General features: G+C 32.2%; 3 protein-coding genes across 5 annotated transcripts; all 3 read right to left on the minus strand.

Moving 5' to 3' along the window:
- On the minus strand, window positions 1-1,977 carry LOC145166840 (alpha/beta-Hydrolases superfamily protein). The gene is made up of 8 exons (XM_079085885.1): window positions 1,577-1,977; window positions 1,339-1,383; window positions 1,134-1,254; window positions 985-1,033; window positions 852-900; window positions 653-750; window positions 435-567; window positions 1-358 (listed from the first exon to the last, which is right to left on the minus strand). The coding sequence occupies exons 1-8, from the start codon at window positions 1,919-1,921 to the stop codon at window positions 218-220; spliced, it is 981 nt and encodes a 326-aa protein (XP_078942011.1). The 5' UTR covers window positions 1,922-1,977; the 3' UTR covers window positions 1-217.
- A 1,112-nt stretch (window positions 1,978-3,089) lies between these two features.
- On the minus strand, window positions 3,090-4,958 carry LOC145166842 (small ribosomal subunit protein eS7-like). 3 transcript variants are annotated; one of them, XM_079085888.1, is made up of 6 exons: window positions 4,835-4,958; window positions 4,139-4,223; window positions 3,971-4,044; window positions 3,755-3,878; window positions 3,495-3,677; window positions 3,090-3,414 (listed from the first exon to the last, which is right to left on the minus strand). In XM_079085888.1, exons 2-6 carry the CDS (start codon window positions 4,211-4,213, stop codon window positions 3,295-3,297), a joined length of 576 nt encoding a protein of 191 aa, XP_078942014.1. In that variant the 5' UTR covers window positions 4,214-4,223; window positions 4,835-4,958; the 3' UTR covers window positions 3,090-3,294. The 3 variants fall into 3 exon arrangements, with proteins under 3 accessions (XP_078942014.1, XP_078942012.1, XP_078942013.1); XM_079085886.1 differs by having other exon boundaries at window positions 4,139-4,231; window positions 4,835-4,924; XM_079085887.1 differs by having other exon boundaries at window positions 4,139-4,231; window positions 4,839-4,909.
- A 4,185-nt stretch (window positions 4,959-9,143) lies between these two features.
- On the minus strand, window positions 9,144-12,402 carry DIN9 (Mannose-6-phosphate isomerase, type I). The gene is made up of 5 exons (XM_079085889.1): window positions 11,893-12,402; window positions 11,079-11,246; window positions 10,845-11,012; window positions 10,459-10,725; window positions 9,144-9,577 (listed from the first exon to the last, which is right to left on the minus strand). Exons 1-5 carry the CDS (start codon window positions 12,196-12,198, stop codon window positions 9,245-9,247), a joined length of 1,242 nt encoding a protein of 413 aa, XP_078942015.1. The 5' UTR covers window positions 12,199-12,402; the 3' UTR covers window positions 9,144-9,244.
- Between the last annotated feature and the right edge of the window lie 2,351 nt (window positions 12,403-14,753).

Below are 14,753 nucleotides of genomic sequence, written 5' to 3' on the forward strand. Positions count from 1 at the left end.
TTTAGCTCCAAACTCCTTTAAATTTTATTCGGTTCCCACTCTCATCAAAGTGAGCAATTACAACATAAATGTCTCTAATTCCATAAAACACCTTGTAATCCCCCCTTATCCCAACATAATCTACAATTCCCCTTGTGCCAGTAAGGACCTTTCAGTCATTTCACCACCATAAAATTATAAAATAGAAAGATAGATAACTATTAATTGCATTATCATGCTATAAGCTTTTTATCCACGACAACATCACTTGTGCCCCTTTTTCCCATGAACAATCCAACATCATATCATGTGCAACACCTTCAAGACACACCGGTTCCACACAGTAAAAACTCCCAGTCTCCTCAAGTCCTTTCTCATCCTATAAAACATCAAAACATAGTAAATTACCATTTTACCCTTTTGTCTAAAACACATAAAAACATAACATTTACTACCACAATGAAGTCATCGGCTGCACCCATGACAAGAAGTCGAGTAAATTCAGATGATGCAACCGGAAGTGAAGCATTAAGTTTTCTTAAATCAAACAATGGCATTCTTGAACTTTCTCTCATCAATTCTTGATAACTAAAATTAACAACAAAATGATTTTTTTTTTTTCATCACACAAAATAATCCATAAAAAAAAAAAAAAAAAATCATTAAAACAAACCGCAAAACAAGATGATCTTCCATTCCTTTAGAGAAAAATGTTTCTTTGCAAAGGGGTAAAGATGTCTGAAAAGCTTTGGCTGCTAAGCTCATTGTGACCTAAATAAACACCAAACGTATTATAACGACTTAATTTTACTCTCACCTAAGGAATATGATTTTGACTAAATGACAATTTTACCCTTGAGTCAATAGTGTACCTTAAAGGCAGCAATAGGTTTTGAAAAGAGATACCTCCATACTAAGCCACTGACCATGAAAACAGAACTTGTTAGCTGTGACACGTGTCAACAGGAAAAGAAAAGGGGATAATCGTAAAACATGAACAGCAACCTATTTCCGGTAGGCGGCACAGAGCAAACAAGCACAGCTCCGGCGAGTTCTGCATATCACAATTAAATCAAACCTAAATCGACTGAATTTCAATTTTCACATGAATCGATTCAAATTTCATCATATTCACAGATCTAAAACACACGAACCAGAGTATTCATTGGCGATGTAGTACTGGACGATGAGTCCTCCGAATGAATGTCCAATCAACACCGGTGGTGATAATTCCGTTTGTTTCTGGATGAAATCAGCAATATCGGCTGCGTGTGTCTATTGATGAAGCAACGAATTAATTACAGAATTTGTTGCAAAAAATCAGATGAATTATCAATGGCGATGATGGATAAAAAGTACCTGAAGAGAACCTGCCACCGAACCCTCTGGAGCATCGCTTTCACCCTGGAAATGTTCCAAATTGTGATTTGAATGAGTATAAAAATGATAAATTTGCACTTTAATTCGAGGTGATTATGAATTTTAGTGATAATTTGAGCCAATTGAGTATTGACCTTCGAATTTCACGTACATAGAAATGGTGAAAGCTAAAATTGAAACCCTAAAAATGAAACTACGGAGGAAGGGGGAATTGAACCTGACCCAAAAGGCTGAGGGCGTAAGAATCGAACCCATTTTGGGAAAAGAAAGGCAACCAGTGTTCGGCCCAGCACCAAGCGGCATGAAAGCTTCCATGGACGAACACTAATGGAGGTGGATTCCATGATTTCTGTGTTTTACTTTTATCATCTTGCAGACATTTCTGGTAGATAACCTCCATGTTGAGACCAGAAGGGAGCTTGTGAAAAATACGAGATTGCCCTTGCTTCAACTTGTATGGCGCCTTCATTTTGTACTCCTTGCTGAGAATAGCTTGGGGCATTTTGGTGATTCTTGTAGTGGGTATGCTTGCGAGAAGACAGCCATGAGCAGCAGCAGCCATTGTTTTGGTTTGAAGAAAAGCGTTTTTGGGTACATTTTTATCACTCCAGAGTTCAGAGTTTGAGATTGAGCGTTTTCTAAATAAACCCTTTGAATATCTATTTTTTCTTTTATACACCCTTTAAGATTTCATTACAACATATACACACCTATTACTATCTTAATTGGCAATTAACACCTATAGTGTTTGATTTCAATATTCTTTAGTAATTAGTTAGATCAAAACATGTCAAATACCATAGATTATTGTTATCAAAGAAATATATATTAAGTCGTGAAAAATTAAAAATTCTCCTACATTTTATTTCTACAATCCTCCTACCTACATTAAATAGTGACAAATAGACTAAAATTAAACCAATGGGGCATGATTTTCGATCAAAGTTATTTGGTAAGAAGGTAAGACCATTTGTTGTAGAATGGTTTGATTAATTTCTACGGTTAGAGTTAAAATAAATTTAAAATAATAACAATAATAATAATAATAATAATAAGTGGTGTTGTTGAGATCTATATATCCCTAAATAGCTTTAGAATTTCTTCATTTGAATTCTATTTAAATGAAAGGTAGAGGATTTTGAGGGTTATCAAATGATACATAGTGTGATACAGTCAAAACAAGGTATTATAGTACAAACCGAATAAATACTAGATTCCTCAGATACAGATAAATTTATCAACAAATTCTCTATCCTCTCTTTTTCCATTTAAGTTTCTATAATTATGTTCATTTTCATTATAAGATAACAAAATGATTAGAAATCCTTTACTTTTTTTTTCAACCCAGTTGCTCTTTTGCATGTTGTTTGTGTTGCTGCTTGTCAAGAGACATGATAAAGAAACAAAAGGTGGAAGAGATACATTTATAACAAAGACACATGGTGTGTAATAAAAGAAAAAGCATTGTGAAAACATCATTTGGGTAATGTTGAAAATTATCACCAACAGGGACAACAAGTGATTTCTATAAGTAAAGTCATTAGTATGTAAAGAGAACTTGAGCAAAATAATTATGAAATTTGATTTAATGCAACAATTCAAAGTTGTAGACCTTTATTGAATAACACATTACCATTTCATGATCATGATGAGTTGGATAACTCTCATTTAAAAGTATTTAAATGAATGTTCAAATACTATGTTTATCAAGAAATTTAGAAAAAAAAAAATTCAAGAAATGCTCATCTTCATACAAAATGCAAGTTCAACAACCAAAATAACTTAAGCCAAACAAACTAAATAGAAAACTTTCAACCAAAACAGTATTTTCCTACAAAGAAATAAAGCAAGGTCTGATTCTTTTAAGTTGAAATTTCAGACAATTAAAAAAACAACAAAAATGAAACACCATGAAATGACACGAATTCATACTTTTTAAACCTCTGTGATTGGATACTCAAACACAACATCTTTTCCACAAAGCTTCCTGTAAACACCCGCAAATGTCTCCAACTTGTACTCTGTGTCATTTCTTGCCTTTGGGTCCAAATAAATCTATAAAACAAACACGAAACAAAACATTTGAAAGTCAGTGATTTGTTACCCAAAAAACAATTAATTAATTGATTAATTACCTTGATGATTTTGGATCCATCAATTCTGAATCTGATACGTTTTCCAACAATCTCAGCTGGATAAACAATATCTTCCAGCATGGCATCATGGACAGCTGTCAAAGTACGTGAACGTGGCCTTGTAGCTGCTGAACCCTTCTTAGGTGGAGGCACCATTCTTCTTGTTGCAATCAGAACAACATCCTGAAATTTATTTAAATTATTAAATCCACTTTATAATTTTAAATTGATTCAAGAAACTCAAAAATTAAAAAGTTTACCTTTCCACTGAACTTCTTTTCAAGCTCCCTCACAAGCTTGAGATGAATCTTGCGAAAGCCTTTCCTCAATCTGTATGGAACATGAATCACTACAGCCTTGCGATTTGTAGACACATCAATTTGGCTGCAAAAAGAGGACAAAATAAACCACAATTAATCAATTATGAATTTATAATAAGAAAAATGTATTGGAATTGTGGGAAGGAGTATGCTTACGTGGCAGTGTTGATGTAGAGGTCTTTCAAGTCACTCTTAAGGTCTTGGTTTGCGTTCTCCAAGTCAAACAATGCCTAGATACACAAAGATAGAAGTTGGAGAAGATTGAAGAGATTATTCAAGAAAATAAGAAAAGTGATTGGATTGAAAGAGTGAATTATGAATTACCTGAGCAACAGACTCCTCGAATTCGGTAGGCTCAACATCCTTGTCCTTCTGAATCTTCTTCCTTGAAGTATACATTTTGAGGGATCTGAGTAACTGAGAAAAGGAATTAAACAAAGTAGATAACAATAATGTGAAGTTGTATATTCATGCTGCAAACAAGATGGTTCATGAAAAGTATGGAGAGGTTATGATAATCATATATCCGAGGAGAATCCTTTAACATGTGATCATTATAAGAACAAAGCTCAAGGATTTATGTTATGACTTCAACTGATGTGATATAACTTGAATGTTTCTGGTAAGAGATATTACAAAAGGCTTCAAATTAACGACTTGAGACGTTTAATTTGAGTATCGGATCGATGAAGAGTATAAGCTAACAATTTACATACGAATTCACCATAAACGTTTCACCAGCATTAAGGATGAAAACAAAAATCGTTAAAAAGTCACAACTATACTACAAAATTCCTGTGTAAAGAAATAATTCCGTCGAAATCATCAACACGGAGTTAAGAACAGATTCAGATCGAAACTACAATCTACTCAAGTGTAATAAAATCAAAGTATACAACTCTGAACAACTAACGATAGCAGAAAAAACGATTAATCTACGCAACTGTCAATCACTATTATAAAACCAGTACAAAATCTACTAAATTTTTGCAAAGAAACCATGGATAAGAGAAGACGCACCTACAATGGAAAACTCCGGCAGCTGTGAATGTAACCTCTGATGCTAGGAGTCGGCTCAGAGAAATGAAAACCCTAACTCTATTATAATGCTATTTCAACAAGTGTAATTTGGGCTGGGCTTTAAAGAATTGGTATAGGCCCATTTGGTTGTAGAATACTGTCTAGTGGGTTGGGTCGATTATTGATGAATTGAATACAAAGAGTTTGGGATTTGGGGCTACTTTAATTAGTATAATTAAACAAAAATAAATATATATGATTTTTTTGGATAGGCATATATATTAGGGTAAATTACACAAATGGTCCCTATGGTTTTAGGTAGTTTGCACGTTTAGTCCCTAAAAAGAATTTTTAACTCGGACCATCCATGTGCTTTTCTTTTGTTTCAGGGTTGGTCCCTACATGACATAAAATGACATTTATACCCTTTCTTATTTTATTCTTTATTATAATCTTATTAGAAAAAAAAAGTTAAATAAAAAAAACGTATGTGGGCCCCACCCCAACCCTAACCCCTTCTTCTTCCTCTGGTCGTCGTACAAGATATCCCTCCATTTTCTTTCCCGATTCCCCCCTTTCTCTCATCTTAATGAAACACACAAAACCCTAACTCCTTCAAACACCATGACAGCCACCACCATAACCAAGATTGGTAGCCACCACCGTCATCAAAATGTCGTCGTCCTCCATAACCGGAAAGTCACCTCCATCGATCTCCTTCCTATCCACCACTGTTGCATCTTGTTCAACGTCGTCAATCTGCGCCCTCCCCTGCACAACTGTCGCACTTTGATCGTTGTTGTCGACATTATCCACACCATGAGTATTGTATTGGAATAATCTCTCAATCTCTGGATTTGGTGGGGGTTCTCGAGCAATTTTTTTTTTTTTTTTTTTAGGAATAATTAACCCTGACTACCATTCGTTTTCACTTGATCGTTGGAGGTGAAGACGGTGTAAGGCACCTGGGCATGGAAATGGGATGAGCGATGATGATGGGATAAGAAGGGGGACTGTTAAATTCAAAATGGTGGTGGATCTTAGAAATCAATTTCAACTGGTTTGATTCAAGTCACAGATCAAAAATCGACCTACCTTTCCCCTAATTGAACTTTAGTTCTCTCTATCTCCTCATCTTTCTCCTGTATTACCGCTCAATCAATCAAAATCAAACTTGCAGGTTTCGGCGAGAAAAGCGGAATGAGAAGCGACGACAAAGGATTTTAGAGTGGGCAGTAGAGTGACGGTGGTGTTGTACTCCGACAAGAGTAGCGGAGGAGGGCTGTCGTCGACCAAAGAGAGTAAAGAGAGAGAGATACGTAGGTTTGGGTGAGAACGGAGAAAAAAGGACCCACAAATCTAATTACCAATTTTTCTTATTATTATTAATAAGTAATAAATAATAAAAAAAATAAAAAAATATCATTAAGGGCAATATGGTCAATTCAAGTCGGAAAGGGACTAAGCACGTAATAAAAACATATTATAGGGACCTTCCGAGTTAAAAAAAAGTGTTAGGGACCAAACATGCAGATTACCCTAAACCATAGGGACTATTTATGTAATTTACCCTATATATTATTGCATGTTACAAAGGCAATGTAGATTATAAAGGTACTTTTGTCCGGCCATAATCGGGCCCTTAAACCGGGCTTGGGTTTGCTTGCTCTCTTATGACCAAAATGTTTCAGGCTTCGGTTTAAACGTTTATCAAATTGGTCGATGAGGCCAAAGAAAAGCAATTATGGGTTGGGGCGAGGAAAACATGTTTTTTTTAAATGTAACGTTTTATAACCAAATGAAAATAAATTTATATTATTTGATTATAAAGTAAGAAAAGCTAAGAATTTTAAAGTCATTGTCTTCAGTCTTATCATCTTTGTTGTTTTAGTTGCTTTTATCACCGTTTAGTGTTAGGGTGTAGGTTGTGTTCTTTTTAGTGAAAACTCTACCATTAATTATGGATGGTTTTGTCTTTATTTTCATGAAATGATGTTGGGATGTCATGTTGTCACCCAGTGTGAAATTGTGAATTCTATGCAGGAATTCTATGAGGCTGTAAAAATTCTTACAAACTTCAATTCGTCTTTCATTTCACTAACTCCAAAAAAAATGATAACCTTAGGCTAGTAATTAATTTGAGATATATATTAGGGTTCAATAGAAAATTATTTCCAGCTATTTGGCAAGTAGACTTGCTCAGTTGGTATATTGAACAGTTAGCTTTCATGAAGAGTCGTCGAATTCTTGATAGCCCTTTAATGGTTAATAAGATAGTTGATTGGTACAAGAAAAAAAATGTTGCTATAAAGATTTATGACTCCTTATATTGGGAGTACTTGGGTTAGATGTTACTCTTTTCAGGGGTTTTGGGTTTTGGTAAAGAGGAAAATAGGTTTGGTGGATTTAAGCTTGCTTATGGTCAACTAGGTCGTATGTGTTTTTGAATGACAACCATTTGTAAGATTTTCAACCGGAAAGAGGCTTGACACAAGGATAACCAATGTTTTTTTTATGGAAGGTCATCATATGGCCATTGAAGATGTTATAGTTGTGAGTCGAAAAGGTGGGGAATGGTGATTTGACCATTTTACACCTTTTTTTATGCGAGTAATGTGCTTTTCTTGGGAGAGTGGTCAGGTGAAGACGTATCTAACATGGTTTGGATGTTAAGTTATTTTTACTTGGTTTATGGCCTTAAATTGAACATTAGTAAATCAAATCTTCATGGTGTTGATGTTTCATTCGAAAAAGTCGGTAATTTATGGGTCTTAGAAGTAGCTAAAGTTGGGAAACTTCATTTCCTTTATTTAGGCATTTTGATGGAGTGAATATGGCCATGGTGCAAAGGTAGGAAAAGATTATTGACAAAGTTCAAAAAAAAGTTATCCAAGTGGAAACCCATAATTATTTCCATATGTAGTAGGGGTGTGTTGTTGACCTCGAGGACGGGAAAATGACTTATAAGCCCAACGAAATTTTCAAACCGTTCAAAAAACCTCAATTATGTTTTGTATGTTCAAGAAAACCCAACGAATTAAACTTTTGTCTAAAAAAGTCCAACTAACTTACACTTCTCATTTAGGGTCAACCAGCTAATGAAAGTCAACGAATGACATAGCTTATGACGTGTAATTAAATACCGAGAAAATGACTTGTAAGACCAATGAAGTTTCGATACCGTTCAAAAAACCTCAATCATGTTTTATTTGTTAAAAAAAATCCAACGAAGTTACGTTTTTGTTTAATTCTCATTAGAGGCAACCAAATTCATTAGGTACAAAATTAGCTGACAAATGACATGACATTATATTTAATGACATGGAATAAACATATTAGAATTGCCCTTTATATATCGATTTAGGGCTTGGAGAAGAGAAAAACGAGCATCATCTGTCTTCGATCTCTTGTAATAGCTACTTCTTATTCTTCCTCTCAATCACTGATGTCCAACTCAAGATCTACAAGGAAGATATTTGATGATGAAAACCCTTGTGGATGTGGACGCCCTTATTGGATTTGGACATCTAGAACAAATGATCATCCAGAGAAAAAGTTTAGGGCTTGTTCGAACAAATGGGCAATTCCAATATGTTTATTCCATGTCATTAAATATAATGCCATGTCATTTGCCAACTGGTTATATACCTAATGAATCTAGTTCCCTCTAATGAGAATTGAACAAAAGCGTAAGTTCATTAGGTTTTTTTCAACAAACAAAACATGATTGGGGTTTTTTGAACGGTTTTGAAACTTTGTTGGTCTTACAAGTCATTTTCCGATATGTAGTTACATGTCAAAAGCCATGTCATTCGTTGACTTTCATTAGCCGGTTGACCCTAAATGAGAAGTGTAAGTTAGTTGGGCTTTTTTAGATAAAAGGTTAATTCGTTGGGTTTTCTTGAACAGACAAAACATAATTGAGGGTTTTTGAACGGTTTGGAAACTTCGTTGGGCTTATAAGTCATTTTCCCATTTGAGGACCCTTCGGATTTATTTCATTTCTTTGGATATTACTTTGCCTAATGTAAACACGGTTCAAGATTTGTTTGATTGGGTGGATTCATTTCGGTTATCTCGATCTAGAAAAAGGAGTCCTCAGACTCTTCAAATGGTGGGGTGTGTCTTCTTGTGTTGTTGTTTTTCCTAAAGCTTCGAAAGTGATACTCAAAGAAGTGATTCTATTTTTTATTCAATTGTCAATCATTTGTATAATTGGTTTGTTTATAGTCGTACACTACTTTCTTGGTTAACTAAACTTCGTGTCTTCAAAATCCAGCAAATACAATTCATTTGTAATACACAAATCTTGATACGATGTATAATCTCATTTATTTCATTTAATATAACTTTTGTAATTATCAAACCATGTACAAAACATGAGTCATTACTACACCACATAACATAACGTTATATCAACGGTGTTATGTTCATAAGAACCTTATTATTGACTCCAGCTCTATACAACTCCACCTTTGATTCCGTACTCACACAAACCTCAGTCCCAGCAGGTGCAAATAACGCGGAACCTTCCGACACTGATACTGATTCTTCCGATGATGATGTCAGCATCGTTCCTTCTCCTGATATAACCACAAAAACCGCGGGCCCCGGGACAGCCGGAAAAACAACCGTCGCTCCTTCGGTCAACACACACCGGTCAACCTCAAACTCTTCAAATGGTGGCGTGTATCTTCTTGTATATGGATTTAAAGGCACCCCTTTCAAGATTTCAGGTAACCCCTGATATAGATTTAATTTAAAACATAAAATTATTATTATTATTAAATAATATACATATATATATATATATATATATATATATATATATATATATATATATATATATATATATATATATATTGAGTATTTGTCAAGATGGAAAATTACAGGAAAACCATATTTTGGTGCAGTTTAAGTGTTTAATCACCAAGACCATCTTCAACCCATTACACCTTTTTTTTCCAACTTTTGATGATTTTCAAAACAACCCTTGTATTTACTAGTTTTTTACAAATTTGACCCAGATACTTTTATTCCAAGAAGTTTATAAATTACATTATTAGAAAAGTATAACCAATTCAATATAAATAATATTTTATTGTTTAAAATCAAATCATAAACGTTTTAGACATTTTTCCATAAATTTTTTTCCAAATTATCCGTTTTGTCTTGTTATATCAAATTTCACAAGTAATTTTTTAATTTTTTTTATATCGATATTTTCCAAATTAACAAATATTACAAGAACTTTATAAATTGTATTGTTAGAAAAGTATAACCAATTTAATATACATAATACTTTATTTTTTCCAATCAAACCATAAAAATTTCACACGTTTTTCATAGTAATTTTCCAAATTAACCATTTTGTCCTGTTATATCACATTTCACCAGTAAAATTTTTAATTTTTTTTGTATGGATAATTTTCCAAATTAACCAAAACCGGTTAATTCGGAAAAATATCTGAAACTTTTACGGCTTGATTAGAAAAAAGATAGTATAAATGATTGTTAAACAGAAAAAATTCCCAAAATACAATGGTTTTTAATTTTTTATGTGACATGACCATTTGTGAATTACCCAAAATACCCTTGAAGAAATATAGGGATTGTGAAGTAACCTGGTTATAAGTGAGCATGGAGCAAAGTATTTTTACGTCCATATACTTTGGAGTAAGGCCAGCACGAACAACGTTGTCAGAAGCAGCCATGCATTCGACACACTCACCAGTTAAATAGGCGTGGGGCTCATTTGCTCCTATGTATAAAGCTTCACCAGGGTTTAATTTTAAATGGTTAAAAAGTAAGGCGGCTAAAACACCAACATCATTTGGGTATTGTTTCTCAAGCTTCAACACCAATTCTTCTTTACTAGTCAACTGCCTTATCTAATAATAATAAACAAAAAAAAAATCATTTGTAAGTAAAACCACCACAATTTAATATAAGTACAACTTTTATAAATAAAAAATGTTAAAAACGAGAATGATGATTAAATAAATCATACCTCCTTTTCCATATTTAGACGAGTAATTAATCTTGACAATGTTGTGGAAATTGTCTCTCGATCAATTGACATGAGTTTTGTAAAAATTGACCAAAGAACTCGGTCTTCTTTCACATCCCCAATCACTTCATTAATTTCTGGAACACTTTCAAGCACAAGATCAAGTTCCTACAAAGTTTAAAGGAAAATTATGAGAAAGTAAATCATAAAATGAATAAAAAGTTCAAATTTTACCTCAGAACTAATGAACCCACATAAGGCTTCAAATTCTGTTAATGCTAAAGCCATTTCAGGCTTATGATTTGCATCTTTATACATATTTGGTTGCAGTTTATGAAGGATTCCTGCTAATTCTTTATCTGGATGAGCTTGAATTGATAATGATCGACCCACTGAAAGAACCTGATACACGTGTACAGTGGATTTCTATTAATAGTAAGGCAACAAATATATAACCCAAATAAGGAAAGTAATTATTAGTGACCATAATCGATCATTCTTCTACACGATTCTTAGCTGGAGGTGAGCTGTGGATATCTATTTGTTACAGATTTTCTAAAATTAGCTTTCAAAGTTTCAAGATTTTGGAAAGCTTGTTGCAGATGAATGTGAGAAGCCATTTTTGACCATTTTATAGATTATTAAACTGATTTTCATAGAGGGGTATTCGATTATAGACCACTTTGTTAATCGTTATCAATCTTACAAGCAATCATTCAAAAAATTGATTGTAAATTGGGAGTAAGTAAGCATAATAAGGAAGAAAAGGCGTCAAATTTGATCATGGAAATCATAGTAACGATGTGATTGCAACTTGCAAGTGTTCTCTAGAAGAATAGGAGTCGTTCGTTATATAAATGCACAAATTGTAGAATCCTAATGTCGTAATTGTAGGTTTTTATCATGAATAAACAAGAATTGACTGAACAATTTCATGTTCCCTTTCGTGATTTCATAAAATTCGAATACGTTGATTCCACAAACAACAGATACAATTATAAATTTATCATAAAAACAACATCGAGGAGTAAGTGATTAGATTAATTACCTTTAACAAGAACGGAAGATCACGTCCCCACTTCTGAACAACAACATCACCCAAAACCTTAGGGTTTTGCAAAATCCAGTTCTTCAAACTCACATTATCAGTCTCTTCAACAAACGAGGGTCCGGAAACATGAGTACCAATCCAAAACTCTGCGTAATGCTTGTTTTCCTCAATTTGACCCCCACAATTCCTTTCAAACAGCCTGGCAACCCTCGAATCGTAGCCAATTCGACCCCAATCGTAGTTTTGAACCGAACATTTGAGCTTCACAAGGTGTTTTTCGGGATTGTCTCCGTTAACCTCCATCGTTCGTTTCTGGAGATGGAAAGATTGTTGTAGATATGAAGAAATGGGGAGCTGTAACCGCTTTTTAAAGAGAAGTAGAGAGAGGGAAAAGTAGAACTGAGAATGTCAATGTGTGTGCGTTTCCATGAATGACGGTGGCATTTTGGAGTTTTGAAGTCATCGTTTTCTTGGGAGTACCAAAGAGATTTGCATTGGAAGACTCATCTACAAGTCTACAAGAATGGTTGAGATATTTGCCGAAATCATCTTTTAGGTTTAACACCATACCCAAATTTGCACCTCCTAGATAGGCTTTTGACATAAATAGACTATAAGATTTTTAGTATAAAGGGGTTTAAGCAAAAATGTTTCGATTTGTTTATTGGTGGTATTTAAAATCTTAATGATTGTTTGATATATATTTTTAACTTGGGTTGATAAGAGGTTAGGTTTGATTCTCAAATTCAAAGTGAAATATTTCTAGTTCAGTCTTATAACCTCTTATATGTATGCTTGTACATAACCAGCAACTATCAAATAACTTCTAAAATACAATAATATATTTGATTGTTTTGCAGTCGTTGACAAAGTTTGATACTTTGATGCGAAATGGCCAAAGGTTATATCTACATATTTAATGCTGATTAAATATGTAAATTGTTGACCAAAAGTTATATTTATATATTACTTACAAAGAGAAAAGAGAAGAAAAATGTAGTTGGGTGTGATATATTTGATATATTAAGGGTTAAAACATGGGTAATATGTAATTTGGTTTTTTATAAATAATACATATTTTTATAAATTAAAAAGAACAATTCATTAAAAAATATTTATTTAAATTAATATATAATTTTATATAATAAATTAATAAACACTTAATAATCTTGTACCACCTCTAAATAATTAAGTTTTGATTTCATAAATCATAATTTGTTGTAATCAAATGTCAACTTTAAACAATTATGCATTGGATTATTTTGTATATTGAAGTATTCAATTTGGAATGTTTGATAAAAGGTCACTTTAGTTTACTTTTTATATTTTAAGAGTGAAACAATCAAATTGAAAGAATCATGTTGGAATTTGTGGAAAAATGTCATTGAGGTTAAATGTGGAATTACATGACCATGTTTTATGTTAAACAAATGATTGTTTCATTATTAACTATAGTTTTTCATGTTTATAATATGATAATATAAAAATATATGGTATGTTAGTTAAAATTAGTTGGTATTTGAAAATTGAAAGCCAAGACTGGCTTTTATTTGTTTAAAAGTATTAAACATAAAATATAATCCTAGAAGCTTCTAAAATTTATATGAGAAAGTTTTTAAATATGAAGTTTGTTATTTAAAATAAAAATTTTAAAATCATACTCTCGCATAAAGCTTGCTCCTTAAATTGAGATTCTCTTAAAAATAAACAACTTTTAAAATCTTTCAAAAATTCGTTGCCTAACATATTATAATATGCTATTTGTATATTATTTTTTGCATTTGAATTGCAATTGAGGATATGTAATATTATGTTGCTATGTAAATAATCTTTTTTTTTAAATATGTTTCTTTAGTTCTATTTATTACGAGGGGCGGATCTAATATGTAGTAAAGGTTACCCATAATTTTTTCCGTCAAATATAAATTTAGTGAAACCTCTTAGAAACCCGTCACGAATCTGTCACAAAGTCTAATAGGTGTGAACTTAATGTAAATTCATTGGTTTAGTGACGATTTTGTGACAGAAACTATCGTTAGAAATGAATTTTTTTCTAGTTACAAAAATTGTGCAACCCTTAGATTTTCTTTATGGATCCGCTATGTGTATCAAAGTAAAACCCAATTTGCTAGACATTACAAATTAATATTTTATTTTAAAATCACAACAACTAGTCTCAATCATTAAAAGATATTAATTAAAACTAATCTTTATAATAGAGCTTATTAACAAAAATAATATTTTTTCGGTTTTTAAAAAATAACCATTTTAGTCATGATGTCTAATTCGGACATGTTGTTAAAATTCTTGTATTATTTTTGTAGTTTTTTTTCTTTTTTCTTGAAAATACTATTTTAATAATGTCTCAAAATTTCATCCAAGTGTTTTTAATATCACATTTTCAATCAAATATATGATTTTAAGCCATTTTATTGTCTACACTTTTATTTTTCTATGTCTATTTAACATTTTGTTAGATTTTAGTAATATATATATATATATATATATATATATATATATATATATATTTGAAACTCCAAAATTGTTTATCGGATTTCAAACTTATTATTTAAATTCCAGATTTTATTTTTCTTAGATTCAGAATTTCAGACCATGTCGATCTATAATTACTCATTTGTTGTGAGACTCATGTATTACATGTGTTAATTTAAAAAAAAAGTCAAAATATTTGAAAACTTTGAATTTATAAGAAAAAATAAGAAAAAAAATAATGAATTATTATAATGGAAATGTTTTTTATCTTTTAAATTTAAACAAATAATTTAAATAAATTTTTTTTGAACCAGCAAATACAAATATTATAATCTACTCCTAAACTAACACCTAATTCCACATAT

The sequence above is a fragment of the Lactuca virosa genome, chromosome 3 (genome assembly GCF_052849685.1).
Source record: "Lactuca virosa cultivar CGN04683 chromosome 3, Lactuca_virosa_CGN04683_v6, whole genome shotgun sequence".
NCBI classification, from domain to species: Eukaryota; Viridiplantae; Streptophyta; class Magnoliopsida; order Asterales; family Asteraceae; genus Lactuca; species Lactuca virosa.

Excerpts from the sequence above, each read along its gene's own strand:
- LOC145166840 (XM_079085885.1), bottom strand. The coding sequence starts at position 1,921 with ATGGCTGCTGCTGCTCATGGCTGTCTTCTCGCAAGCATACCCACTACA. Across the intron at positions 1,034-1,133 it reads CATCGCCAATGAATACTCTG|AACTCGCCGGAGCTGTGCTT; the intron begins GTTCGTGTGTTT and ends TGTGATATGCAG. Across the intron at positions 359-434 it reads CAGCCGATGACTTCATTGTG|GATGAGAAAGGACTTGAGGA; the intron begins GTAGTAAATGTT and ends GATGTTTTATAG.
- LOC145166842 (XM_079085888.1), bottom strand. The coding sequence starts at position 4,213 with ATGTATACTTCAAGGAAGAAGATTCAGAAGGACAAGGATGTTGAGCCT. Across the intron at positions 3,879-3,970 it reads CTCTACATCAACACTGCCAC|CCAAATTGATGTGTCTACAA; the intron begins GTAAGCATACTC and ends CTCTTTTTGCAG. Across the intron at positions 3,415-3,494 it reads ATGGATCCAAAATCATCAAG|ATTTATTTGGACCCAAAGGC; the intron begins GTAATTAATCAA and ends TTTGTTTTATAG.
- DIN9 (XM_079085889.1), bottom strand. The coding sequence starts at position 12,198 with ATGGAGGTTAACGGAGACAATCCCGAAAAACACCTTGTGAAGCTCAAA. Across the intron at positions 11,247-11,892 it reads ATCTTCCGTTCTTGTTAAAG|GTTCTTTCAGTGGGTCGATC; the intron begins GTAATTAATCTA and ends CACGTGTATCAG. Across the intron at positions 11,013-11,078 it reads GTGGGTTCATTAGTTCTGAG|GAACTTGATCTTGTGCTTGA; the intron begins GTAAAATTTGAA and ends TAAACTTTGTAG.